Source organism: Paroedura picta, chromosome 9 (assembly GCF_049243985.1).
Source record: "Paroedura picta isolate Pp20150507F chromosome 9, Ppicta_v3.0, whole genome shotgun sequence".
In the NCBI taxonomy this organism is placed as follows: Eukaryota; Metazoa; Chordata; class Lepidosauria; order Squamata; family Gekkonidae; genus Paroedura; species Paroedura picta.
The window spans coordinates 22,910,031-22,937,308 of record NC_135377.1 but is presented as its reverse complement, the minus strand read 5'-3'; the positions used below and the strand labels follow the sequence as shown (position 1 = coordinate 22,937,308).

Here is a 27,278-nt window from a genome sequence, read left to right as displayed (position 1 = left end):
TAATCTGATGTTGTAGACAGTTTTGAAATTCTTGCTGTTCTACGCTGGAGACCTTGCAAATGTTTTCTTCATCATCACAGTGGGAACAGGGATTTACTGGCTTATATTCTTCAAAGTAAGTAGCAGTTTTGTAATGTGAATATAGTTTTATAAACGTGAATGAGTATGACATCTAAATGTTTGTTTTGTTTTCCTTTTTGGCTTTACTGATCAGACCATTGAGGCAAGTTGTTTGTGTGAGATATTTGTGTGGTTGCTTGTATGCTTTCCATGCATTTCTTATTCTGAATATGCTTGCCGTAGCAAAAAGAGCTAGTTAAAATTCTCATTTTCGTTGGTTTCAGTAAATTCCGCTTTCTCTGATTTACAAAAAAGTGTTGTCAATATTTTATAGCCAAATGTAGAATTTGATGTGATGTGATTACACTTTCATGTAGCTGCAGCTTATGTGATGCTGTTGAGATCCTTTTCGCCCCCCCCCCCACAGGCACAGCGGTACATTTCTGTTCTCTTACCTCTGCCAACTCAAGAAGATGATTTTATTTCTTACATTGGTTGTGGTTTCACTCTGAAGGTAAGCAAAGTCACCTTTGTAGTTCTGTGGCTTCTGCACCATGATTGTTTCGTTTCTAAACCATTCAAGTTTATCGGTATTAGATTGCAGGGAAACCAGCATTCATTAGGCAAATGTCATAGCTTTGCTGGCATCTGAAATAAAACATTTTTGTAATAGTTTCCCTGTGGAGTGCTACATCTTTATTAGCATTCCACTACAATAATAATCAAATCAGTGACCCCTTGACTAAGGCACATTTGGCAGCAGCCATTTCACTGTGTCCTGTGCCTCTGAATAGCCTCTCAGAAGAGATCTGAATAGCTTTCCAGTGAGGCTGAAAAACAGCCATTCTGGATAGCTTTGGGAGCAGTCTGAGCTTGGACATAGGGGGAATATGCTATTGGCTGGGACATATGCTCCTATCCCCCAAAGGATAATGTCGTAGGAAATCATTTTTAATCAATCTAATTTTTTAAAATAATTTTAATAACTTAAGTATAATTGTACTGTATTTTATTATCTTTTCTTACTGTATTTCTTATTATGTAAACTGTCCCGAGTCATTGGGAAGGGCATATAAAATGGTTAATAAATTAAATAAATAAGACTTTTAAGGTTGGTTTTTAATATTTATTTTGTTAAATTGTTTTTATGTCTGTTGTTGCCCTCCTCAAGTCCTGAGATGAGAAAGGCAGGTATATAGGAACATTCAATAAACATTTATCTAATAACCAATACAGCATGTTGTAGAGAAGAAGAATCTGTACTGTATTGCTGAAGTAGCTAGGGTTTAGTCAAATCATTGAGTTGCTAGGAACTAGAATATTTTCTCCAAGTCCAATGCTGTCAAGAAAAATTGCCTTTCCCTACAAATTCCCTTCTCTTTACCTTATTCTAGATTAGGGGAGGAATCATGTTGTGTCCCATGGATTGTCGTCTTTAAAGTTAACACCCATGTGTTTAATGAGGAAATCCGCTTTAATGTGCAGAGTAGATAAACATTGTGTGGCTTATAAATTCTGTTTTTTAAAACTTAACTTGATTTAAAAATAAGAATGAACTTCTCCCCTCTTCCTCTGACAAATCAAACAATCCAAATCAAACATGAGAGATTTTCTTGCAGGAAAAAAAAAAAACAAGATAAAGTTTTTAAAAAAACATTCTTCATGCTCATGTAAATATTACATCTTAAATTAGCCTTTTTCAATCTTTTGCCCATGGAAGAACCCCTGAAATATTTTTCAGGCTACAAGGAACCCCAGAAGTGTTGACAAGCCTCTTCGGAGAAGTGGGCACGGAAGACAGACATGGAAGCCTGTTAATCAGTTAATCGATTATTTACCATTTCCATGGTGGAGAAAGAGGCTAGGCATGTAGAACAACAGGGGAAGTGGGCTTCAGCGACGTGTACTGATATCAGCAGCCTGTTGAACTTCTAGAACAGGCTTCATAGGTCCTGGGGATCTCTTGCATAACCTTAGCCTTAAAGAGAAAATAGGATGTTTGGCCACCATTTTAGAGTTGCCAAAGCATGGGGGTGGGGAGTCTTATAAGTTGACTTGCTTTCCCTTCACTGTTAATTAAGCCTGGAGTTTTTTTCATTACTGACTTTCTTAGGTGGTGCAGTTTTTGCACATGCTTGTTACCCAACTTACGATAGATATCTTCTTTATTGATTGGGAGCGTCCTAAAGGAAAAGTTCTGAAAGCCGTTGAAGGTATGTGAATTCACCCTTTTTGCATAGGCAGTACAGCTAAATGATATGTTACCAAACGATATGTTACCATTATGATGTACATTATGATGTATAATTTATAAGAAATTCACAGATCTGATGGTAAGAAGCTTGGAGAAGCCGCAGTTGGGAGTACAAGGCAGTGGCACCAGTCACAAAGGGGGAGAGGGCATGAAGGAATGGGATTTCCACATACACCCCTGCAATTCTTTACTTGTATGGCCTGTTCTTCTCCACAGGAGAAAATGGTATAAAGAGTGCCGCTGCACCTGTCAGCATATGGAGAACATATTTTATAGCAAACGAATGGAATGAGATTCAGACCATCCGGAAAATAAATCCTCTATTTCAAGTGCTAGCTGTTCTCTTCTTTTTAGAGGTGATTTTCAGATTTCATAGCAACTGTAGTACATAGTTAACTGTCCAAGATTAAAATAGATAAACTTCACTGTACGTCATAGTATTTGTAATTTCATTAAAAACTCCCACAATTCATTTGTATGTTTATAGTGTATGCACATACTCATAAGGAATTACATGTTAAAATCAAATTGCTAGACAACGGAATCAAGTTGTGGTATTGGTTTAAATGTGTCATGCTCATCTGTATGTTGTGTGTGCATTCCAGCTTTCTCACTTAAGTGAAATAAAATGGCCACTTGCTATATTAGGAGAGGCAAGTAAGGACTTTTGTCATCTTAGGCATTTGTCGTTAAGATAAGGAAATTCCACATTGCTGTAATTTCTGTGTAATCTTCATCACTATTACTGATACTGATTCCCTTTTGATTTACATTTCCATAAAAAGCATTTGCTGTCAACTGATATCTGTGAAGCCGGAAGCAAGGCAAACTGCTTAGTAGAGTGCTTGACATCACAGGGCAGAAATTGCAATCCGGAATTGCAATCAGTGTTCATTCATTTGAATTGTCTAACCTTTAAGCTAAAATTATCTTGTCCTGGTGCTAAATTTTACTAATTCATAACTAAAAATGGTTCACTAGAGGCTTTTTTTTCTGTAAATGAAAGAAAAGTATGAAGTTTATGGAAATATTCTGAATTGACTCTTTGAAGTTGTCTTTTGGCTTATCCAGTCTAATCACATACATCTGCATCATGATTGCAAGACTTTATTTTTTTATTATTTAGAGAGCCAGTTTGGTGTCGTGGTTAGGAGTGCGGACTTCTAATCTGGCAAGCCGGGTTCGATTCTGCACTCCCCCATATGCAACCAGCTGGGTGACCTTGGGCTCGCCACGGCACTGATAAAGCTGTTCTGACCAAGCAGTGATATCAGGGCTCTCTCAGCCTCACCCACCTCACAGGGTATCCGTTGTGGAAAGAGGAAAGGAAAGGTGATTGTAAGCCACTTTGAGACTCCTTTGGGTAGAGAAAAGCAGCATATAAGAGCCAACTCTTCTTCTTCTGTTTGAAAAAAAAAAGGATTTTGATAAAGCTCCACAATTTCTAGTTTGAACTTTGAGGTGATCATGAAAACAGCTAAAGTCAGTAATCCATTGAATTTATAGAATATGTGCTACTGCAAGTTACTAATAAATTATTGTGAAATTAACCTTTCAGAATATGTGCTACTGCAAGTTACTAATAAATTATTGTGAAATTAACCTTTCAGGTTGTGGGCTTTTCAAACCTGGCTTTAATGGATTCTTCTTCCAGTCTTAGTAGGAGCCCTGAAAGTTATATAGCTCCTTGGAGCCGGATTCTAAGATATGGTGTCACTGCTGTCCTCTGGTTAGTCATTGCCATAATACAGGTAGGGTTTTACATCATCCCTGTGTATTCTACTCTGCTCTGGTTCGGCCTCACTTGGAGTATTGTGTTCAGTTTTGGGCACCCCAGTTGAAGAGGGATGTAGACAAACTGGAGCATGTCCAGAGGAGGGCAACAAAGATGGTGAGGGGTTTGGAGACCAAGACGTATGGAGAAAGGTTGGGGGAGCTTGTCTGTTTAGCCTGGAAAGGAGATGACTGAGAGAGGATTTGATAACCATTTTCAAGTATTTAAAAGGCTGCCATATAGATGGAGCAGAGTTGTTCTCTTTTGCCCCGGAGGGATGGACCAGAATTAGTGGAATGAAATTAATTCAAAAGAAATTCCATCTCAACATCCAGAAGTTCCTGACAGAGCAGTTTTTCAGTGGAACAGGCTTCCTCGGGAGGTGGTGGGTTCTCCAGCTTTGGAAATTTTAAACAGAGGCTAGATAGCCATCTGACGGAGAGGCTGAATCTGTAAAGGCTCAAGGGGGTGGCAGTTTACAGTGGATGAGCGATAGGGTTGTGAGTGTCCTGCATAGTGCAGGGGGTTGGACTAGATGACCCATGAGGTCCCTTCCAATTCTATGATTCTACTGTTACAAACTACATATCCACCAGCTGTTTTATTGTTATAGATTATCAGTGCACTGCAGTAGTTTGTGTCTAGTTTTGTTTTCTGTATGAATTTGACTGCCATACTTAGTCCAGATAGACAGTATTAGAGAAAATAAGAGCTACTGACCTGCAAACTTTATTTCTGAGAGAGGATTCCAAAGTAGCAAAGCTAGGGAGAAGCATTTCTAGATCAGTTAAAGATCTGTAGTCAGTAATATGAAGGAGGGTATCTGACTCAATATCCTCCATTTAAGTACCGTAAATATACAGCATTTGATTATGCAAAATGCTCAGATAACCAGTATCGTCCAGAGGGCAAGCTCCTCCCCCTTCAGCCATCTTATGCCTGTACCTTCAGGCACGCGCTCCTGTTTCTTCAGCTGGCCAGTTTAATGCATCTGTCCATAACTGCCTCTTTTCCCCTGTCAGGAGCCAGTTCTAGCAGAGGAATCCCAGATATCTGGCCTGCTTAGCTGCATAGGAATGCTCCATGGCTCAATGGAAGGATACTGCTAGGCATGGAGGCATTCCATGTGACATTCCCAGTGGGGGTGGATTTGGTTGCTGCAGATTTACTTCTTCCTCCTTTGAGAAAAGACTTCCTCCGATTACTTTGACAGAGAAAGTCTCTCTCTGTTGGAGGAAGACTTGGTGGAAGAGAGTCATAGGATTCCGCTTAACTGAAGGGAATCTTACGCTGAAACCCAGAATGCATTGTAGGAAAGTCAGGAGCTGATGCAGCAGTAGCTACTCCTGGCTCTCCAGTATTAGAGAAAGGGGGGGGAATCTCATGAACATATGAATAATCATCTGATTTTTATTGCAGATGGCATACTTTTCTGTCTTTTACGAAAGATTTGTAGAAGATAAGATAAGGCAGTTTGTTGATTTGTGCTGTATGAGCAATGTAAGTATCTTATTACTTGTACAGTTCCAGTAGACAATTTAAAATATGTTCATGTTTGTTTTAAGCATTGGCTACAGTTGTCTTTATCTCATCAGTCCATGCTAGTATGTGGGGGGGAGTAATGAAGAAATACCAGGATATAAGTAGCTTGGGTTAAAGTAGGCCACAGTTTTATTGAATGCAGAGCAGGAGCATTGGCGCAGCATGGGGGCAGATCCAGCATTGGGTGACCCAACTGCCGCCCAATATACCTGACCAGTATACCTGCTAGTGGGTAACACCACAGATTGGCAAATTCCAAGCACCCATGTGGGTGTAGACCACTGTGTGGTTCCCTTGCGAAGCCACCGCCTGGGCATACTGCTGACGGCTCCACCACCAAGACCTCTTAAGGAAGGGGTGGTAGCTCCACCCCACCCAAAAACAGAATCCATCCCACCAGCTAAAATGTGCCAGTTACAAATAAATGCAACCCATGACAACCAAAATGCATAGAGGGTGGGTGGGGGAAAGCCTCAGCCAAATAAAGGTTTAGCCTACATGGCAGCAGCCTTAAATAGGGAAAGGGAGGATGGAGTGCAACCCATGACACAACATCCCAGCTCTGCCCCTCCCTTCCCACGTGATCCATCTGGCATGGGTGTGATTGACCTATATAAAGTTGCCATGGGATTTGCCACGTCTCCTTGAAGACTATGTGGCCAGCTTGAAACTGGCCAGTTCCTTCTGTGCTTGCCTTCTCCCAAGCCCCAGGCTACAAAGGCATTGTGCTGTGCCTTTACTATATAGTCTCTTTTCAATTCTGTGATTAGGAATGTGGAAAGAAACATCCAGTCCAAAGTACAGTATACTCAGAGCTCTATGTGGTATTGTGAGACTGTTGTGGTTAAAGGGAATGATATAGCTTGCCTTAAGCTCCAAGTCCAGATAGTGATTAGAACACAAAACAATATTTTAATTAACCACATCTGGCAGAAGCTGGAGTCATATTCTACCTGTAGCCCAGACTGCCTAACCTCTCCCCAACAACCCTGAGTTTCTCCCCCTGGAACTTTCTTATAAAAATAGGCTTCATATAGCATTTTAACGTGCTAAAAGAAACATATGCTTTTGTTCAATTTTGAGTGTTTATTAATATAATTTTATTTTCCTTTCATTGCAGATTTCTGTTTTTCTGTTGTCAAACAGATGCTTTGGATATTACATTCATGGTCGTTCTGTACATGGCCATGCAGATACTAATATGGAAGAAATGAATATGAACCTAAAGAGAGAAGCGGTATGTAAAAGAACTCGAAAAGGGGGATCCAAAGGTTTACTTTAAAGAATATTGGAAGTGTACTCATTTCACTAGGTTTCCCTCAGAAAGCGGTGAAAAGAAAGAGGGAAAATGAAGAGGTAAATGTTGGCCAAGCGTTCTGCTTAGAAAGGCAATGTTATATTCAAATCTACCTCACTAGACTAATATATTTTATCATGAATATCTGTACATTTTTGGTAAATCTCCCTACTGAGCTGGATTGCTTTTTGTGCTCAGGAGAAAATAGGACACATGAAGCTACCTACTATTGAATCAGACCAGTGGTCCATCCCAGACAGTATCGTCTGCTCAGTCGGGCAGCAACTCTCTTGGATCTCAGGCATAGGTCCTTTTAATTGAGAATTGAACTTGTGACCTTCTACATGCTAAATAGAAACTCAACCACTGGGCCATAGCCTACTACCCCGGAGAGAGCAAGAGGTAATGGTGCTCTTTACGGGTGTTTTTCCCAACAGGGCCTTCACTTCCATCTCTGGCTTTGTCCTTCTGGCTGGTGATTTGATTCCATCCAGTTGGAGAGCAGGGCCAGATGAGCAGACTCAGAGGGAAAACCTCTGGTCCAACCTGAATCTGAAGGCATCTGAAGAAGGCACCTGAGAGAGGGCTGGGTGTTTGCTTTCTTCCTTACTTGTATATTTTCTTAGAGATATTTCTAAAAAGTCTACAGTCAGAATCAGGCTTTCCCAGCAACAGATGCATTACTGCTAAATGTTCATACATAATGTATGTATCACCACAGAACATTCTGCCTCAATGCACCTTCAAGGGGATTGCTAGATACTGGAGGTTTCTATATTATAGATAAGTCATGACCCAAATAAATGCTTAGTGAAACGTTTGACAGTTTTACACACCTGTCTTCTATGTCCTGTCATCAGTTGGTTTGAAGCTCTTCAGTTTTGTAAGCCATCATTAGTGTAATATAGAATGCTGCTGTTGGAGAAGGACAAATCTGAAGCTCTTCTGCATTCAAAGTGATTTCAGTGTTCTTTGATCTTGGCCTTAATTATTAAAATCCTGTCTTTTTGGGGGGGGGGGTCTGGGCACTGAGTACCTGAGGAACCGCCTCTCTTTCTGTGCCCCCTCCCCCAAAGAGCGCTATGCTCCACAGGTACCAGCAAGCTGGTGATCCCTGGCTCCAGGGAGGCTCATTTGGCCTTGACCAGGGCCAGGGCTTTTTCTGTCCTGGCCCCCACCTGGTGGAATAAGCTCGCAGAAGAGAACTGGGCCCTGCCAGAACTAAAACAGTTCCGCAGGGCCTGCATAACAGAGCTCCTCCACCAGGCTTTTGATCGGGCCAATGAAACAATCCCACTTATCAGAACCCAGGGATCCGTCCGATCACCAATTACAACTCGAAGATAGCTGTGCCATGCCACAGTGCAGAAACATCAGCTATCGAATCTGTGAAATCAGAGTACTGCAGCTAATTGTTGGATATGATGATGAATACTGGATGCTATGGTTATATACTCTACTATTAGAGGTTTTATCTGTTCTCAATTTGTTGTATGCTCAGAAGTATTCTACGTTTCCAATTATTATATGTTCAAAAATGATGAAATTCCCTGTACCACACCACGAGTTACCATGTAAACTGCCCTGAGCTACAGGGGAGGGCGGTATATAAATGCAATTAAATAAATAAATAAATAATCAGTCAGCATTTCTAGTGCAGAATAGCTGCCTGTAACTATATCTATTCATACTAAAAGGGAAACATCTGGCATACGCATTCAGCTATACTCCTTAAAGAACAAGAATAATGAACTGTAGAGTCCATTGTTTGCCTGTGTGATTTCAACAGTTTTACTTTGTGTCCTTTCCTCAGGAAAATTTGTGCAGTCAAAGGGGTTTAGTGCCAAATACAGATGGGCAAACCTTTCAGATTTCTATTTCAACCAAGATGAGGCAGCAGTATGATCGGATTCATGAAACATTAACGAGAGTATGTATATAACTGTTACGGTGCCGCCTTTCCGTTCCTATTTAAAGCTTATGTTTTTAAATTTATATCCCCTAACATCTCCCAACAATATAATTTTCTAGAGCCTATTTAAGACTCTTCCATGGTTATTTTTGTCATTCATGTGTATGCATGCAGTGTACCTTTGGGCTCCGGTTCAGGCAAATTGATATGAGAATTATTCTCAACACTTTCTGCAGTTTGTTTCATATTTATAGGAGTACAGTTGGAGGCTTCCGTGAGAGCAGAAAGTGACAGAAACCTCTGCTGAGATTATTGTATTGTGTCCAGATTTGTAAAGATATGCATTCCAGAGATTTAATGCTTAAAAGACTGGAATTTGAGATGAAACACAGACCACGGAACATTCTCATTTAAATTATATTTGTACTACATAGATTGTTTGAGACAAAATGGATGATCTTTTCAGTACTTTAAATGTCAAATGTTATTAGTTTTAAATACTTATTGTTATCTGGAATTGTAAGCATAGGAGCCACAATACGGCAACCCCAGGATTATGGGATGCTGTGGAGGTGGGGAGCAACATTTATCACCAAACATAAGTTGTGTCACCTTTAGGGTATAAAAATGGGAGCAATTAAGTCTTTCCATTGAGTAAAATTGCAAATGGTTGCTATTCCCAGATCAGATGGATAATCAGACAATTCACAGTAATTTCTTTTACTTGTTATATCAGTGATTTAAATTCATTTATACTGTTTTGCCTTTTCTTTTCCCCAGAAACATGGCCCCGTGAGGCTTCTGAATTCTTCTACAACCACGTTTGAACAGAGCACTAAAGCATACCATACCATGAATAAATTCCTTGGCTCTTTCATTGATCATGTACGTATACAGACATTTCACTGAGGGACTGGATAGTTAGTTTGGCATGGGAGACTGTGATATTTTTTTATTCTATATGAATCTATAGGTTGGCCTTTATAGGCCATTCTATATTATTATGCAGGAGCCAATTCACTGTTTTAAAGTCTATTTTAACTCCCTTTCCAGGAGGTACTCTTTATATAATGAGTACATAGTACTTGTCCATGCTCTTTTTCTAAGCAGTTCTTCTTTAGACAAGAAAGAAATTTTTAAAAGGTTTTTCCTCCCTCCTCTCTATTTGTATAGGTTCATAAAGAAATGGATTACATAGTAAAGGACAAACTATTATTAGAAAGAATTCTTGGAATGGAGTTTATGGAACCAATGGAAAAGAGCATCTTTTACAATGGTATTACCAACTTAATTGTTAATATTTTTCTTTGTGCAAATAGATAATTCTTAAAGCACTATGTTTGTCCCCATTCACTTTTACTTCATATTCTCTACTAAAAGGAAAATTCTAGAATAAAACAAACAGGGAGTTAAATCCCCCTTATGTATGAACAGGCCTCTTGAAGGACAAATTTTCATATAATAGTAGTAGAAAATGTCTGAAATATGTTCTTTACATATTTAGATAATCAGCGCTTCATTGCACAGGTTGGCTAGATAACGACTTCCTTAAATCTATGTTACATAACATCTGTGAAGTTACTCATCAGAATTCTAAGGATTTGTTTCTTGAAGACATTCTCTCCTTTTCAGTCATCTATCATCCTGGTGTCAAAATTGAAACTTACATCGAAGAATATGCACTGTCATACTCCACAGTGTGCTTTTCAGATGATGTAGTTCTGCAGTTATTTGACTTAAGAAATAAAGGAGTTTGTCAGTCAGAACTGGATGTGGTAGGCTTGCTTTTTAGAAGGCTCCGTTAAATTTGTGATGTATTCTGATAAAAATTCTAGAATAACAGATGTACTGAGTGTGTATGTGGCTGAATGGCAGAAGAGAGAAAAGTTAGCAGTTAAAAGACAATTAACTCCTAGAATTTTGAAATTCTAAATTCTGTGTAAATACATTGGATTGGAGCAGTCAGCTTTTTTCATTCAGTCTCTTCTAAGTTCCTGCTTTACTCCAGTCTCTGTTGCATATCCCTTCCTTCCTTGCAGGTTCCTCAGACAGCCTTTATGATGGTCAAAAGGGACACTCCCCTCCTTTTTCTCACTTGTAAAAAAGCTGGTTATAATGTACTTAGTATCCTTAAAGCATCTGCTTTTGAGGTAGATTTTTAATTATCAGGTATGCTTAAAAGTACTGTAAAGAGGGTGTCTTTCAAAAGCATGAGTAACATAGAATCATAGAATCATAGAGTTGGAAGGGGCCATACAGGCCATCTAGTCCAACCCCCTGCTCAACGCAGGATTAGCCCTAAGCATCCTAAAGCAATTAGGATCCTCTTACTTACTTTCAACCAGCTACCATGGGCCTGAAAGTTCATTTGGAATAAAATGTCAGTGACAGTGCTCCGTTTATTAGCAGTGTGCTACAGACTTACAAATTAAAAGCATTTATGAGTCCCTGAAAGTCATGTAATATATTAGCTTGCACAAAAATCACCTTAGGAAATCCAAAATTACTACATTAACTTATAGTGATATATTGTTTTTATAATGATTTTGCTGCTTTGGCCATTTTTATAGTCCGTGTCAGGGAGATTTGTTCTCATTTTATAAAACATCTTATCTGTCGCTAATAGATTCAGGTGGTCTGAAGCAGACTCAAAATTTGTTATTGGTTTCACAGAGTGTGTAGTTTCCTCAACAGATTATTTCTCTTGCAGATGAAGGGCATTCATTTAGCGAAACTCTTTATTATGGCAATGAAATCACTCTTCTCATTTTTGATATGCTGTTTTTTGCAATTGTGGATATGGCTACCCAGAGCTTTGTTTTAGCAGCTATTCTGACATATTTACAACAAGAGGTAAGTTTTGTTGCTGGATAGAGAATGTTAGTTCTTAAACAGTTTGGTTTATAACAGTGTATATACTCATTTGTGTGAGCTGTGTCCGTATACATGGGAAATGGACCATTTGTATTTCCACATTAAAATGTATAGTGTTTAAAAGAGGAGATAAATGAGAGTGCAAATGGCATAACTGGGTCACCCTGCCAAGCTTATGTCCCCCAGGGAGGACTATGTTGTAGAATGTTTCACTGCCATCCCAGTTGCTGAGCAACCCAATTATGTAAGTTCACTTTGGCTTCAGCATTTGACAATTAAAAGAAAATTATGCAGTAATTTTAAAAATATTATTTTTATATTTGTATTCCACCCTTCCCTAATGGCTTAGGGCAGGTTACGTCAGTTTCAAAAATACAACAATTTAATATACAATAAATTATGCATGTAGAAATAAATTAACATTTTAAGGTTTAAAACCATTTTAAAAAATTAAGATTTAAAATTGCATAAAAGTTTACTCCTCACAGAGAACTGGGGGCATGCAATAAATCCTTGAAGGGTCAATTGAGTGGATTTTAGGCAGGGAGGCCAACATATTTTTGGTATTGTTTCCAGTCCTCAGCCATAGACCTGGTGAAACAGCTCTGTCTAGGCTTGGGCGATTCGGCCGCCAAAGCAGCCGTTCCCGCCCACAGCAGCCAGCGGTGGGTGGGGAGTGTGGCGGTGTGGCAGCGCACACATGCAGGCGCGGAGCTCTGCACCTGCATGTGTGCGTCGACCAGTGCGCTAATCATATAAACAACAAAGAGCTATGACTGCTGTCATTGTATTTTCTCCCATGCTTGACCAGTAGTTCACTTGCAGCTTGCTAGTCCAGATCTCAAAATGCCAGTCCTACTCGTCGAGTCTAAGCTGTTATTCAGAAGTAGTAGTTCATAGGATCACGTTCAGGAGACCCAACTTCAGTACAATAACACAGCTTACATTAGCACTGCCACTGACCCAAGAGCTTGGAAGTTCTCCCATAATTCTGCCATGCAGCCTTGGGAGAAAGAACTTTTGCTGCCACTGAGGGTGTTGGAATGTTGGTAGTGTTGTGGAATGTTCACTATGTCTGTTTTCTGTCTTTAGATTTTTAGGTTTATTCGGTGTACTGTTGGACAGAAAAATTTAGCATCTAAAACTTTGGTGGATGAAAGATTTCTTATATAAACCATTATGAAAAGACTGTCCACAAATTAATCATGGCATAAGAAGACACCAAGAGAAACTTGTTTTATAATGCTATGTAAATATCAATGTATAGTTTCTACTCTTCTATATTGTTCCTTAGAAAATCAATATTTTTCTATGGACTAAAAACTTTTGTATTTTTAGTGGCGGCTGATCTGTATGCCTTGAACAAGTGGTATACCACGAACAGATAAAGAAAGCTGTCATTGTTACAAAACTAAGTTTATGTGTTACTTTCAGAGAAGCTTCGTGTGTGTTTATATTCGTGTGTGTTTATATATATACACTGCAGCAGTGTGTTTGGATCATTGTTAAACATGTTTGTTTTTGTTTGTAAATGTGCTATGACATGTGAAGGAGGAAAGATTAATAGGAGCAAATTGAGTTACGAAGAAAAGGATGAAGGAGCTGCGATATTCAGTCAAACCATTTCCTATCCTGGAAGACCCCAAATGGTACATTGGACAGCACTCCCAGAATATTCTCAGGCTTCTGTGGGTCTTCCAAAAAGAAATCTATGTGGAAATAGCCCTTATAGCCATCTCTCTGTTTCTATTCATATACTGATGAAATGGACAAAGACTCAAACTGTTTTGAAGTGGGGGAAATTATTATTTATTCATTTGATGCAGTTCAGATATGTATTAGTACATTTCTCCTTACTTGATATAAGTAAACAAATAGTTTTCTCACTCAGCTTCATGTGCTATCAACAAAAGGATTCTGCTTTAACCAGCAGTTCAGCTGATCTGTTAGGTCAGGGAGTGCAGAGTTTATCCTTCCACAGGGATGAAAATGCTGACAGTTTTTAAAATTACTGATCTAAATAAACAATGCAAAAACAATACTAATAGGGGCACAGCAGCTCTACAACCTAGATCTGCTAAAATAAGAATATTAGGAATGTTGCTACCCATGATCGGTCCTAGATAATCAAATTTTCACAAACTGCTTCAGTAAGTTCTGATCTTATATGAGAGAAAAGGTTTCTTTTATGTAATAGATAAACTCCACAGGCCCCCCCCCCAAAAAAAAACTTCACACAAGATGTATAGTTTACTTCTGGAATTCACTGCCACAAGATGAGTCTAAAAAGAATGTGATGTATTTATATAAGTTTGTGGGACACTTTTAGCTAGAACAGAAGAATGGAGTCTTCTATAGAAACAAGCTTTCTCTGAATACCATAAAGACTGGTCTAATCCAGAAATAAAACTCTAATGTTTTTTAATCCTATGTTTCATTACATTTTGTGACTTTACAGTTTGGTCAGTTTACTTCTCTGAGTTCAGGTGCTGAAAAATTCACAAGATAAATTCTAGTTTGCTAAAATTCACTGGAAAAAGCTGTTTTGGGATGATATTCACGTGACAATTTTTTATGTACTGACTAGCAACAAAGCCTGTTTCAAAAACAGGCTGTAGAAGGGCAGAAGGGAGTGTGCTGAGGAGGGCAAGCATCATTTGGACAAGGCAGAGGAAAAGCCTTTTGTTTGTAGCTGCATTAACTCCTCTGGTAATAAAAGAGTCCTGTAGAATCCCACAGTCCTTTACAGAGTCAGCAAGGGTCATCTGAATCTGGGGAGCACAATGTCCTTAAAAGAGCTCCACATTCCTGATCAGTATCACCTGATTTAGTTTCAATTTGTTCACTCTTAGCTGTTTTACCATGGCAGCCATTGACCTCTACTGCATCACAAGGAGATTTGGATAAGGTATATGGAGTTTAGGTATCATCCACATATAGAAGGCATTCAACCCTCAAACTACAAATGATTTATCCTAAGGGTTTTACATAGTGACTGAAAAGCATGGGGAAGGGGATTATGCCCTGTGTCATTCCACAGTGATAACCTGCCTTCCATGTTCAAATGATGATTTAACCCAGTTCAGCACACCTCACCTGCTGCCTACTTTTGCTTCTAAGCACCTCAACAAGCTGGTAAGATCTACTACTGTACCGAAGGCTGAACATAAATCCAATAAGACCAACCAGGAGACAAGGCCTTTCTCTACACTCAGTGGCTGTGTCCCATAGTTTGGCCTGAAGCCAGAATGAAAATGGTCTAGAGCATAAGAGTTATCCAAGAATACCTGCAGTTGGTCCAGTATAGGTAAGTTAGAGAACAGGTGATATGGGCACCATTTTTCTGTAGCAATGACTTTTTAAAGTAGAGGGCCAATACCGACCTCTGAGTAGTCAAGAAAAAGCCGTTGGAGATTGTTTTATAATAGATACGAAGGGTTTCTTGATGTAGACATTGTGTCATGTATCATTCACAGAATGATGTGGTATAATGAGAGGAGCACCACTGGCATTCAAAATAAAAGGCGGAGAGAGAAAAGTCTGTTTTAGCAGTTAGCATTGCAAACTACCCAGTGTGGATGCACTAGGTTTTTACCAAGCGTGCATCTAACCTAACTGCATAGGACCAGTCCTCCCAGGAGACAAATCATTATACCTGGAGATATAATACTGTGCAAGGGAAAATCTGACATTTACAGTTTTTAACTTTCCAAAATATTCTGGTGCCACTAAAATTAGTTCGCAAAAACATGTAACTTTAAGGAAAAAGGGGTAGGTAAAGGCAAACAATTGTTGGAGGGAGGTGCTGGTTAGGGTTGTTTTTAGTGGTCAGTATTGAGACTTGCCTATGAGGCAAGTTTCTTACTTCGATTTGGGACTTCCCCACAAACTTCCATAAGGGATCTGGCAAACCAAACTGTGGGATCTTTTGGAGCATGATGCACTCTTTGCCTCTCCCCCTTGCCGTGTTTCCTGTGCTAGTCATCCTAGCCAAGCTGCAAGGTGAGCACCTGACATGCTTGACACCGTCTTGCCATGGGGAGGTCTTATACTCTCTGTGTACCAGGAGGATTTTGCTGCTTTTATTTTTGTTCTCTCAAGAAACGCATAAAGCTTTTGTGAAAAGTAAATGTGTATGCATGTGTGTCTTGACAGAAGAATTGGGGTTCCTGGCACAAATACTGTGTTATTTGCACATGCATGCAGCTTTGAATATGTCCACTTGGGGCACAAGGGCATGGTGAAAATTTCAGAGACTGCTTCACAAATGTGTCTTCGGTATCTTGCTGTGCTCAGCTACTGCCTTGTGTGAATGAGTTCCTAAATTAAAAAACAAAACAAGCTTTACTTTTATGTATGCCCTCTAGTGTAATTTAGAGATTCTCTTTCAAAAGACTTTTAGAAAACTCAACTCATTCCTAATACACTCCTCAAATTATACTCCCAGAAATATTTTACTTATGAGTAATTCAGGAAATGAATTTTTCCACTGCAGTAGAATTCCTGTAAGTTCCACAGTGTGAGTCACCAAGATGATTAAATTCTGAAGGTAGTGAATTCTAGCTCTTGGAACAATGGTATCTTTCAGACAAAAACTGTTATAGAGCATATGCTGAAAACTTCATGTAAACAAACTTATAAAGGACACCAAAAATATCAGTTATCTTTCATTATTCAAAACTGAAGTGCAAAATAATTGTGTCCAGGACAAAAAGGACTGTAAAGTGTGTAAACCTAAGCATTGCTCCAACATAGAATCATAGAATAATAGAGTTGGAAGGAATATCCAGGGTCATCTAGACCAACCCCCTTGCAGAATACAGGAGCTCACAACTACCTGCCCACCCACAGTCACCTGCCCAAGTGATCCCTCCCTCAAATATCTCCAAAATCCAGCCTGGCCTGGAGGAAATTCACGTACCATCCTAGAAAACATCCCCAGAAAACAAATGTGTTTATTTTATTTTGAATTGCAGCATAGTATTACAAACCTGTTAAAAAGACAAGATCCCTATTATTTGTTGTTGTTAGTTGCGAAGTCGTGTTAGACCCATCGCAATCCCATGGACAATGATCCTCCAGGCCTTCCTGTCCTCTACCATTCCCCGGAGTCCATTTAAGCTCGCACCAACTGCTTCAGTGACTCCATCCAGCCACCTCATTCTCAGTCGTCCCCTTCTTCTTTTGCCCTCAATCGCTCCCAGCATTAGGCTCTTCTCCAGGGAGTCCTTCCTTCTCATGAGGTGGCCAAAGTATTTGAATTTCATCTTCAGGATCTGGCCTTCTACAGAGCAGTCAGGGCTGATCTCCTCTAGGACTGATTGGTTTGTTCGCCTTGCAGTCCAAGGGACTCGCAAGAGTCTTCTCCAGCACCAGAGTTCAAAAGCCTCAATACTTTGACGCTCAGCCTTCCTTATGGTCACGTTCTGCAGTCGTTAAAAAGGAAAAAAAAGATCTTTATTCCGCTAACATACATCTCTATGAAATAGGAGCACCAAAGTACAAGTTTAGATCTCTCAACAGTTACATGAGTGTTGCAGAAAACTAAGAAAAGAATCAAGATATGAGGCTAGCTAAGTTTTATAAGTCACTGGCTTTGCTTTGATGTTCCTTTCTGAAGAATGGGCACAAGAAGGACTGGAACTTTGAAATGGAGGACAGTTGTAGATTTCATTCCATTTCTGATTCTTGGTTCACAGACCTTGAACAAAGCGTTCCAAACCTTTTGACTCTGCTTCATTTCCATGATAAATACCAAGCACAGACAAATATCAACTCCTGAGTAGTATATTCTAGAGGTAAATGCAGAAAATACAAAACAAGAAGAGAAATGTCAATTTATTCAAAGTAGGTACATGACACTCTTCTATTCCCTGGAAAATACAAATACACAGTATATGCTAACATACAATTATCTCAAAACCCAGGAGTGGGAGTCCAATTCAAATTCTTCAATGGACATTGAAGTCTCTAAGTCAAGCAGCAGAATTCAAGCCAAGCAGCAAGCAGCTCCGGGGTGCCAGCTGTCATCATGCCAGTTTTGTTCTCCATATTGAAGTCAGCTTTCTCAAGCTGCAGACAGCAATGATTCCCAAAGCATCTAATACGTTCAGGAAGTCCACTATTGAGCTAATCTCATTCAATTATCTAAGAAGCACTCCAAGTGCTGAGCACGCATACTAGAAACTGATAATCCCCTCGTCACAACAGTCACTACCATTTTTTAGCCAGCCTAAGGATTCAATGTAATGCATACTTATTTGTAAGATCCATTTAATCCTAAGGGATTCATTTCCACATTCAACATGGTTCTCCTCCTTTCTCTTCTGAGAGCACCCCTGGAGGAAGGAGGAGAACCAGCTAATGGCAGTGTCTTTCTGCAAGAGCATTCAGGGCCCTCCTTGAGTGTTATTTGGTCACCCAACAAAATATAATTCTGATAAAATGCCTCCCAGCTCATGGAAACAATACCAAATTGGGGGGGGGGAATGGGGGGGTTCAACCTACTGGTTTGCCCAGGCATATCAACTGCAGATTATTGTCCTGCAAATCAAGTCACGTCTTTCTGAAGCTGGAAAAAAATGGGGCTTGTTCTTGTTGAAGTGGTGGCTGGGAAGACAGAAGTCTGCAAAGTTACTTGGTCTGGGCAAGCTGGAGGCATCTTCCTGTGCACTCAGGAGTCACACTGTCCAGTGGAAGTGACTGAGATGGCAACCTTATTGGGGGGGGGGGGGGGAGTATTGCCCACAACTTTCTGGATCTGCCTGTTCTCTTTCCTCCATTGTGTAGAGACACCCTAAGTGCTTCTATGCTCTCTCTCATTGTGAAAACTCATCCAGAACATTCTGTTGCTCGGCTCAGGGAAAAGGGAGCTAACAATATGTTTTTAATGTGTTGAGATGCAAGCTATCAACTTGTTGGTATTCAGGAGCAGGTCACATTGACCCCCTTTCCCCCCCTCATATCTTCCTACCATTCCTTTAATCTGACATTTTTTTATGTTTTATTTTTGCCTTTGAGCCAAGCATGCCTAAGAAAAGTAAGTAATCTTTCCTTAAGTCTGGATCTCAAATGCTCTCTGTAATATCCTCCTGGACCAATTATTGTATTGACTAGACACAGGAATGTAAATAAGATAATGTTACACAGAGTTAGGCAATTGTTTACATAGCCAAGGCTCTTGGAAATTGAAGTCTTTCTCCCATATGCCAGATTATCATCACGTATCTATTCAATGCTGATACAAACAGGAGATGAGTCAAATACCTTGGCACAATCCAGAGAGACAGGAGGCAGTACCTCCCCCAGAACAGTGTGATTTATAGAACCTACTTCCTAAATATTGTTCAATTGTCTACTTTCTGGTCACTGAGCACAGACACAAATGGCCAGCCCAAGGTCACCTAGCTGGTTGCAATGGGCGGGGGGACCATGGAATCAAACCTGGCTCACCAGATTAGAAGTCTGCTCACCTAACCACTACACCAAGCTGGTGATATTCTGCATTACAATCTACAGCAGGGGTAGTCAACCTATGGTCCTCCAGATGTGCATGGACTACAGTTCCCATGAGCCTTTGCCAGTGTTTGCTGGCAGGGTCTCATGGGAATTGTAGTCCATGGACATCTGGAGGACCACAGGTTGACTACCCCTGATCTACAGGATACTGAAAGAGGCAGCTGATGAAGTCCAATCATATTTACATGTTCTCTGAGATATCTCACCACATCTTGAAAGTTTAAGAGGGTCATCCTCGTTAGTACTGGGTGGGAGACTAATTTTTAAAAAGTCCAGGGTTGCTACAGAGAGACAGGCAATGGCAAACTTCCTCTATTCGTCTCTTGCTTTTGAAATCCTAGGGGCTGCCAGAACTCAGCTGCAACTTGCCTGCACTTTCCACCAGCAGTCCCATAGATTTCATGGAGATTAATTTCCAGGGACAAATTCAAATGAATGCAGCTTTAGCCTTGCAGTCTTGTTTCCACCCCTGCAGCAGTTTGTGAGTTTTGGATTGCCACATTTTTTCCTTAGAAGGGCTTCTGTGTCTTTAACTGTTCTTTTACAAGCCGCATATGCAGATACAATATGTCACCTAATGAATAAAAGAAACAGTAGTCCTGCTGGGAGAAAAGGTCAGTTCCCTCCCCCTCTTCACATGCACCTCCCTCAGTAGAGTGACTCAGCTTCTGAAAGACATGCCTATTCAATCTGAATTCTGATGAGAGAAAAATGCAACATGTAATTGGCCACAATGCAGCCTTCCCTTGATCTGGTCCAGGCACACAATGTAGAGGAGAAGCAATTGTTTCAGACAATCCATTTTAGAAAGCTCAAAAAGGAGAAGGGGCAAGTCTTTCCATCATAAAGGATCAGGGGTCAGCTATATCTTTCTCTGGAATGTGTGACTATCAGAAGTATAATAAGTCCGAAAAGTGCAGAGCTTGTTCAGATTGCAGACTGGGGTTTTCACAGGGCTCCTGCAGTCCTTAGGCCACGTCTGTTCACTGTAGAAAAACAACTGCATGACTAACAGTTTCGAGAATGATGGGGGACATCTATCCTGAACCCATATCTCTCCTGAATGCCCTGTTCAAGGCCAAAAGCATGTCTGCCTCTGTCTACAAACCAGAAATAGTTTTGAACTGAAAGTGGAAGTCCTTTTGATCCAGTGCACATCTGAGCTCTCTAGTGCTGAAATGAACTAACAGAACACCGTAAGTGTGTGTGGAAACAGCTCTCACTTCTGACATGGCACATTAGCACCATACCAGAAGTATGAAAAGTCACTCAAAAATAAAAGAAAGAACTTATTGGATGTAGAAGATCCTTCAGGTGGCTTGAATAGGTCTACCATGCTGGCTCTGGTGTCCTCCTCTTCTGAATAGACAGAAATTAAGCAGGAAAAGATCAGGACTGGGAACCATATCTTATCGTTTTGTGGGGGCTTGGTTTCCCCCAGATTGGCCTAAGGGGTCTCCATTTTCAAACAAAAAAAAATGATTAGGCGCTGAGTAAATTCTTGAGCATAGTTTTTCCAAGACTGTATGCAGAGAACGTGGTGTTCAAGAACTGCTGACACTACTAGTGCCAGGAGGGAAGAAAAACAAATGTTCTTTTGATCATTAGATTCCAGCTTCATCCATGGATTGAACTGCATTTGATAAGTAGGGCATTTTTTTCCCTTGGGGCAGAAATACTTGGTTCCCATGGCATTTTTAAAGTAGACATGTTGAGCCCTCTAAGAGACATTTAAGTTAATCATGTTTGGACCTACTAGTGCTGAAGTTATCAACGTTTTGGAGGAGCACATGACTTTCTACGCAGCTTTTGTCAATAAATCCTCTGAAATAAGTTATGTAGTAACATGGACTGCAGAATCCAACAAGAAAAACAAAGGCATAGCCTGTTTGCCTCCTGCATGCAGCCTTATTTCCTTGCTGTTCAGACAGTGAGCCTAAGAGCAACACCATCACGTGCCCTAGACCAGGGGTAGTCAAACTATGGCCCTGCAGATGTCCATGGACTACAATTCCCATGAATTCGCTGGCAGGGGCTCATGGGAATTGTAGTTAATGGACATCTGGAAGACCACAGTTTGACTACCCCTGCCCTAGACACTCTATATGAATTGGTAGTGAAGAAGAAAAGTTGGTTCTTATATGCCGCTTTTCTCTACCCGAAGGAGGCTCAAAGTGGCTTACAGTCGCCTTCCCATTCCTCTCCCCACAACAGACACCATGTGAGGTAGGTGAGGCTGAGAGAGCCCTGCTATCACAGCTCGGCCAGAACAGTTTTATCAGTGCCGTGACAAGCCCAAGGTCACCCAGCTGGCTGCATGTGGGGGAGTGCAGAATCAAACCTGGCTTGCCAGATTAGAAGTCCGAACTCCTAACCACTACACCAAGCTGGCTGTTTGATATCATTAATGCTTCTGTTTTAAGACTCATTCTAAATGGGAATATTCAGCAACCTAAATAGCCAAAACTGTGTCCCATACATAAACAGGGACACACACCCTGCCCCCAGTATGTTTGCAAGCACAGTCAAACTGCCCTTGGACTCCATTCTAACAACTGTGACTTTAAGAACTGTTACAAGTATCTGCTCTTTGCAGAAATGTAAGAAACCCGCAAGATCAAAAAGACAATGAGAACTGTGAACAAGCAGCATTTCAGTTACGAACGTTGGACACACTGATTACACAGTGGTCACCTTGGTGTGACATTGCCTGATAGCAAATAAAAAGTCCTTGAGAGGATTGCCACCTCAGCTATATCTCTAATCCAGGGAAAGAATCCTCCTGCATCATAGAATCATAGAATCATAGAGTTGGAAGGGGCCATACAGGCCATCTAGTCCAACCCCCTGCTCAACGCAGGATCAGCCCTAAGCATCCTAAAGCAATATATTTAATCTGGCTTTCTCTCCTAAATTCCACTCTACAATACCACTGAGCCAGACTTGGTTTTAAGATAACCCCCCTGGTCCTGTTACCTGGATTTCTAAAAACTGAAGTTCTCAAACTTCAGCCTGGAAATCTCACAGAATTCAACTGGTCTCCAGCAACTAGTTCTCCTGGAGGAAATGGCTGCTGAGGTCCTTCCCCAAACCCCACTCTCCTCAGTACCCACCCCCAGATTTCCAGGGATGACCCACTCTGGAGATGGCAAGCCATTTTAAGGAAGTCCAAGCCTGAATAAGGTTGTCCTGGATACCAGGTCCTAACTTCCAGAGTGCAAGTGTGCTCTCCTCCTGCTTCTTTGGAGCCATTAGTAGTCCACTAGCTAGTAAAGGTCCCATCTTCCAGCTGTCCTGGATTCTACATCCTTGCAGAAGTCTCTGAAATGAAAATTACAAACCTGCTTTTGCTTTGTGGTAATTAGGAAACTGCATTTTAACAAAAAAAATGGGACAGTGCTAGGGAAGCAGGCATGATTAGCGATCTAGAATGGCTTTGGGCTTTTGTACGTTAGGATGGGTCGGACACGACTTCGCAACTAACAACGTTAGGATTATACCAATTGCTAGTGAAGGTGTTTATAATAATTATCCATGGTTCCTCTATATATTTATGAAACAGCCTAGGGGGTTGAAAGTGTCTGGCTGTTCAAGTTGTAATATGGCCAATCAGAGTGCAGCCAGCAAAGCAAAGCTGGCTGCATCCTGATTGGCCCTGCCTCTGCAGCTCTTACCCTCTGTCCCAGGACTCTAGCCTCTTTGCTCTTACATGCACCTCAGTGCCTAGAGCCAGCAGCAGGTAAGGAAAGGGTTGTGGTGGAGGGCCTCTTGGCCTACTAGGCTGGGCCTGGCGGGCCTGCTAACAAGGGCTTCCCGGCCTGCTAAGGAGCTTTGTCCTGGGCCTGCTAAGGAGCTGGCCAGCCCCTGCCCACCCCACTTGATCCGGCTGCAAGCTGCGGCCCAAAGCCACCTTTACCTGGCCAGAAGCTAGTATATTTACAAATTTGTCTCTTCATCCTTCATTCTGTGCTCTACTGAAGACAGCTGTTAAAGCCTCAGTATAGACTCATTGTTTCCCATATTTTTTATTGTAACCATACACATCTTTTTCGTATTCATATATCCTTGCACTTCATCATTTACCCATATCTCATACTTAGCTTATAATGCTTTCATATCATATTATACAACATGCTTTCAATAAACAAATTCATATCAATTCAACTGCAAGCTGTGCCTTCCCACTAGCAAAGGTCAATACATTCTGGGGTGCTACAAACACTAAAAGACAAATTTTCTTGGAAAAATCAACCATGTTAACACTGACAACACTGACAGAATTCCTCTGAATTCCTCAGACAAACCTTCTTTTGCCTGATGTTCTGCAAATATGGTCTTAGGGACAGAGATTTCATTTTAAACATAACTTTAGCAAAACTGACACCATTTATTGTTCAATTTGTCATGTTATCTGTACTGTTTTTCTCCAGTTCCATGTAAACATGCCCAGAGCCTTAGGGGAAGGTGGTATATAAATATAATAATAAATAAAATAAGTAGTTGGTGGTAAATAAAATAAATAGTGGTAGTTTGAGAACTCCTGCTATTACCAGGCAATAGAGATCAATTCATCTGGGGAAAAATGGCTGCTTCGGAAGGCAGACTTCATGGTGTTGAAGTTTCTCCCCTTCCCGACCACGGCCCTCCTCAGGCCCCACCCCCAAAATCTCCAAGTATTTCCCGATCCAGAACTGACAAGTCTAAGGAAGAATTATTTGAACCACCATTTTCCCCATCCATATTGGATACCCATTCCTGGGCACCACTGTGACTCTTGGGTAGAATGTGTAATCACCCTTGCTCATGTCTGATAAAGGAAGCATTGACTCTTGAAAGCTCATCCCCTCAAAGCCCTGTTGGTGTCTACTACTAGAGTAAAATCTAACTGATCTACTGCAGACCAGTACAGCTACCCTCCAACAACTTTACCAAATATCCCTCTCCCCTTACGGTTGTAGTCATTTGGTTGTGGAGGTGGGGGAGAGGACACTTTTCACTTTTGGGCATTGTAGTTTTTGCAATTGTAAACTGCCTTGAGCCACAATGGAAATCTAGGTTATACATATTTTAATTAATAAATAAAACTGCTTAAAAGTTGCTACTTTTAAGGAAAGCCTGTGATTTTTTTAAGGTATCTGATTTTTTCAAAGGAAGTACTTGTTGCTGGATGTTGTAGGTCAAGGGGAATTGTTCAGTCTGTGCTAGCCAATCTAAAATTTCACCCACAAATGTCTTTTTCCAGTCTCATCTATCCCACACTGGCTGGCACCCAATAAGCGTCAGGTTTTCTAAATAACTTGTTCCCATGACCTTTGCAAGCTCTCCAGCTTATACAACAGGGTAGCTCTTCATATAAGGGCTTCAGGCTGCCTTGCGGCTGCTTGAAATTATAAGTGAATGAAAGTGGGGGTGGGGGAGGAGTTGTGCTGCTTACATAACCATCTGGTCCATTTTAAGAAAGTTGTAGCAAGTCGAAATTGTATCACACAGACAGATCTGATATCAAAGATTTACAAACCAAAGCTCAGTTTTCCACATAGCTCACTTCAGCCTCCAGAGTACATGACTAGCCTAGAACACAGCATCCATCCCTCAAAAGCAAGCTTTAGAAACACATTTCACATTCTGATTATAAAACATAAACCCAAAACTAAGAACATTAAAATGGCCATATTCCAACAAAACTCCCATTGACCTTCTTCTAGCTGGGAAATTGTGATAAGGGAACACAAAAACTAGATCGGACAATGGTTTTGATTGAATTTAGTTTTGGGAGCTTTAATTCATCTGCAGCACTGGATCAAGGAGAACTGCTTTCATACTATGTCTCAGGATGTCTTTTATGACCACCAGTCTGGAGTGGTGAATGAAGTGTTTTTAACTGTCCATGGGCAACTAGGGTTTACTCCCTTTATACTCATGAAGCTCACTCAAGCCATTGTGGTGCAGGTTAGAATGTCGGACTAAGATCTGGTAGATCCAGGTTCAAAGCTCCACTCAGCCATATAAGCTCACTAAGTGAACGTAAAGGGAAAGGTATCCCCCGGTGCAAGCACCGGGTCATGTCTGACCCTTGGGGTGACGCCCTCCAGCGTTTTCATGGCAGACTCAATACAGGGTGGCCTTGCCAGTTGCCTTCCCCAGTCATTACCATTTTACCCCCCAGCAAACTGGGTACTCATTTTACCGACCTTGGAAGGATGGAAGGCTGAGTCAACCTTGAGCCAGCTGCTGGGATCGAACTCCCAACTTCATGGGCAGAGCTTCAGATAGCATGTCTGCTGCTTACCACTCTGTGCTTAGGCAAGTTATTCCTCCTCAGCCTAACTTGTCTTTCAGTTAGGTCTACCAGCCTCTGGGTGGGGTCTGTAGTTCTTCCAGAATTACATACAATTCATCTCCAGACTGTTGACAGAGTTTAAATGCGCAATAGGACAGAGCACCAGCTGCTTAAAGAATAAATAGCTTTATTGATAACAGAAACAACTTTGTAAAGAGAGATAGTCCCAACAGTCTAACTATGTTCTTCCTCTGAAGGCATATAGGGAGGAAGTGTGCTCAAAGGAGCAAGAAGTTTCCAACCGAGCCAATCAGAACACAGGAGATTATTGTAAACCTCACAAAGTAGCTCCATCAAGGAGAAAAGCACGATATAAATAAATACGGATGCCTGACCAGCTTTCTCACAGACTTGTTGTGAGTAGAGCTCAGATAGGAAAGAGAAATATTACACTTTTTGTGCAATGTGAGGGTCTCTTCTTCAGGGCTGGATATGCTCAAGTCAGTGAATGATGCATGCAGATGTCCTTGGCAGCACCACTGATGGCTTCTTCTCCAAATGGGATACAATTAGATATGAGAGCCATGGCAGCTAATGCGGTGGCTAGAAGGGACACTATCTTCAGAGGTTTTTCAAAGAGTTTTGCCTGAGCAGGATGTGCCATCCAGACACGGCTGAAAGCCCTGACAAATGCCCTAACTGTAAGAGAAGTTCCTTCTTGTTACTAGGTTGCTCATGTGACTTCAGTTTGTCTCGGGGCATATATGGAAGAGAACAAGTTTTATTCTTCAACCTACACTTAGTTATGGCCATTTGTAACCAGACTTCCTCTTTGTTATGAGCATTTTAAAGGAGAAAAGTTTCATCTTTCAAAACATGCACATTTCCCAGCTGCCCTTCAAAGTGTTAATAATGAAGAAGGGAGCCCAATTTCAAATAGCATAACCAAATGGATGATGGGTTAAAACCTTATGTCCTTTTCCTGCATGAGACTGAGGCAAACTGAAGCTGCATGTGCCTGGAGCTTTACTTTTATGGATGGAAGATGAACAGTCTTCATCTTGTCATCAAATCACTCCCTGAATGCCACCCTGAGGTCCCTGGAGGGCCAGATACAAATATGACAGAAAGATGTCAGGCCACAGTAGCTACAGGAAACATTCTATGGTGATATCTAATATTCTCAACCTCTGAGAAGCTCCTGATGTTCCCAAGACTCAGATTTTAGGCATGCCTTTCCATTAAAAAGATTGAAGCCGTGGTATGTCAAAGCCAAATCGTGTGCATGAAGGTAGAACACAGACAGATGTACAAAGTTGTCTGCCTGGGCACAAATGTGGTTGCTATTCATCTGGGATTCTTCCTGCAGTGAAACTAGGTCCCAGGACAGCAATCCCCTCTCAGTCAAGAAAATACCATTCAAAAGTTTTCTTCCTTTCTCTTCAATGGCTAAGCATGGGCACAAGGCCAAAAAACCTGGTTCAGTTCAGGACGACCCCTGAACTGAACCCCAAACAAGCCGAAAAGCCCCAACTGGAACCAATCTGAAGAGTTTAGTTTCCCCTATTTTACAGCTGCAGCTTACCCAAGAAGGGTAAAAGAAGAAGAGTTGGTTCTTATATGCCGCTTTTCTCTACCCAAAGGAGGCTCAAAGTGGCTTACAGTCACCTTCCCTTTCCTCTCCTCACAACAGACACCCTGTGAGGTGGGTGAGGCCGAGAGAGCCCTGATATCACTGCTCGGTCAGAACAGCTTTATCAGTGCCGT

At 41.0% G+C, this 27,278-nt stretch overlaps 1 protein-coding gene across 1 annotated transcript in view; it reads left to right on the top strand.

Moving 5' to 3' along the window:
• Nucleotides 1-14,138, top strand: part of TMEM67 (transmembrane protein 67) — a 32,212-nt gene extending 18,074 nt beyond the window's left edge. The window contains exons 17-28 of the mRNA XM_077351909.1: nt 17-115; nt 488-574; nt 2,174-2,273; nt 2,531-2,670; nt 3,925-4,065; nt 5,508-5,588; nt 6,751-6,867; nt 8,741-8,857; nt 9,620-9,724; nt 10,013-10,115; nt 11,550-11,692; nt 12,806-14,138. Of these exons, the coding sequence (XP_077208024.1) occupies nt 17-115; nt 488-574; nt 2,174-2,273; nt 2,531-2,670; nt 3,925-4,065; nt 5,508-5,588; nt 6,751-6,867; nt 8,741-8,857; nt 9,620-9,724; nt 10,013-10,115; nt 11,550-11,692; nt 12,806-12,886 (1,314 nt within the window). The 3' untranslated portion in view covers nt 12,887-14,138. The remainder of the gene's footprint in view (nt 1-16; nt 116-487; nt 575-2,173; nt 2,274-2,530; nt 2,671-3,924; nt 4,066-5,507; nt 5,589-6,750; nt 6,868-8,740; nt 8,858-9,619; nt 9,725-10,012; nt 10,116-11,549; nt 11,693-12,805) is intronic.
• Nucleotides 14,139-27,278: the final 13,140 nt, after the last annotated feature.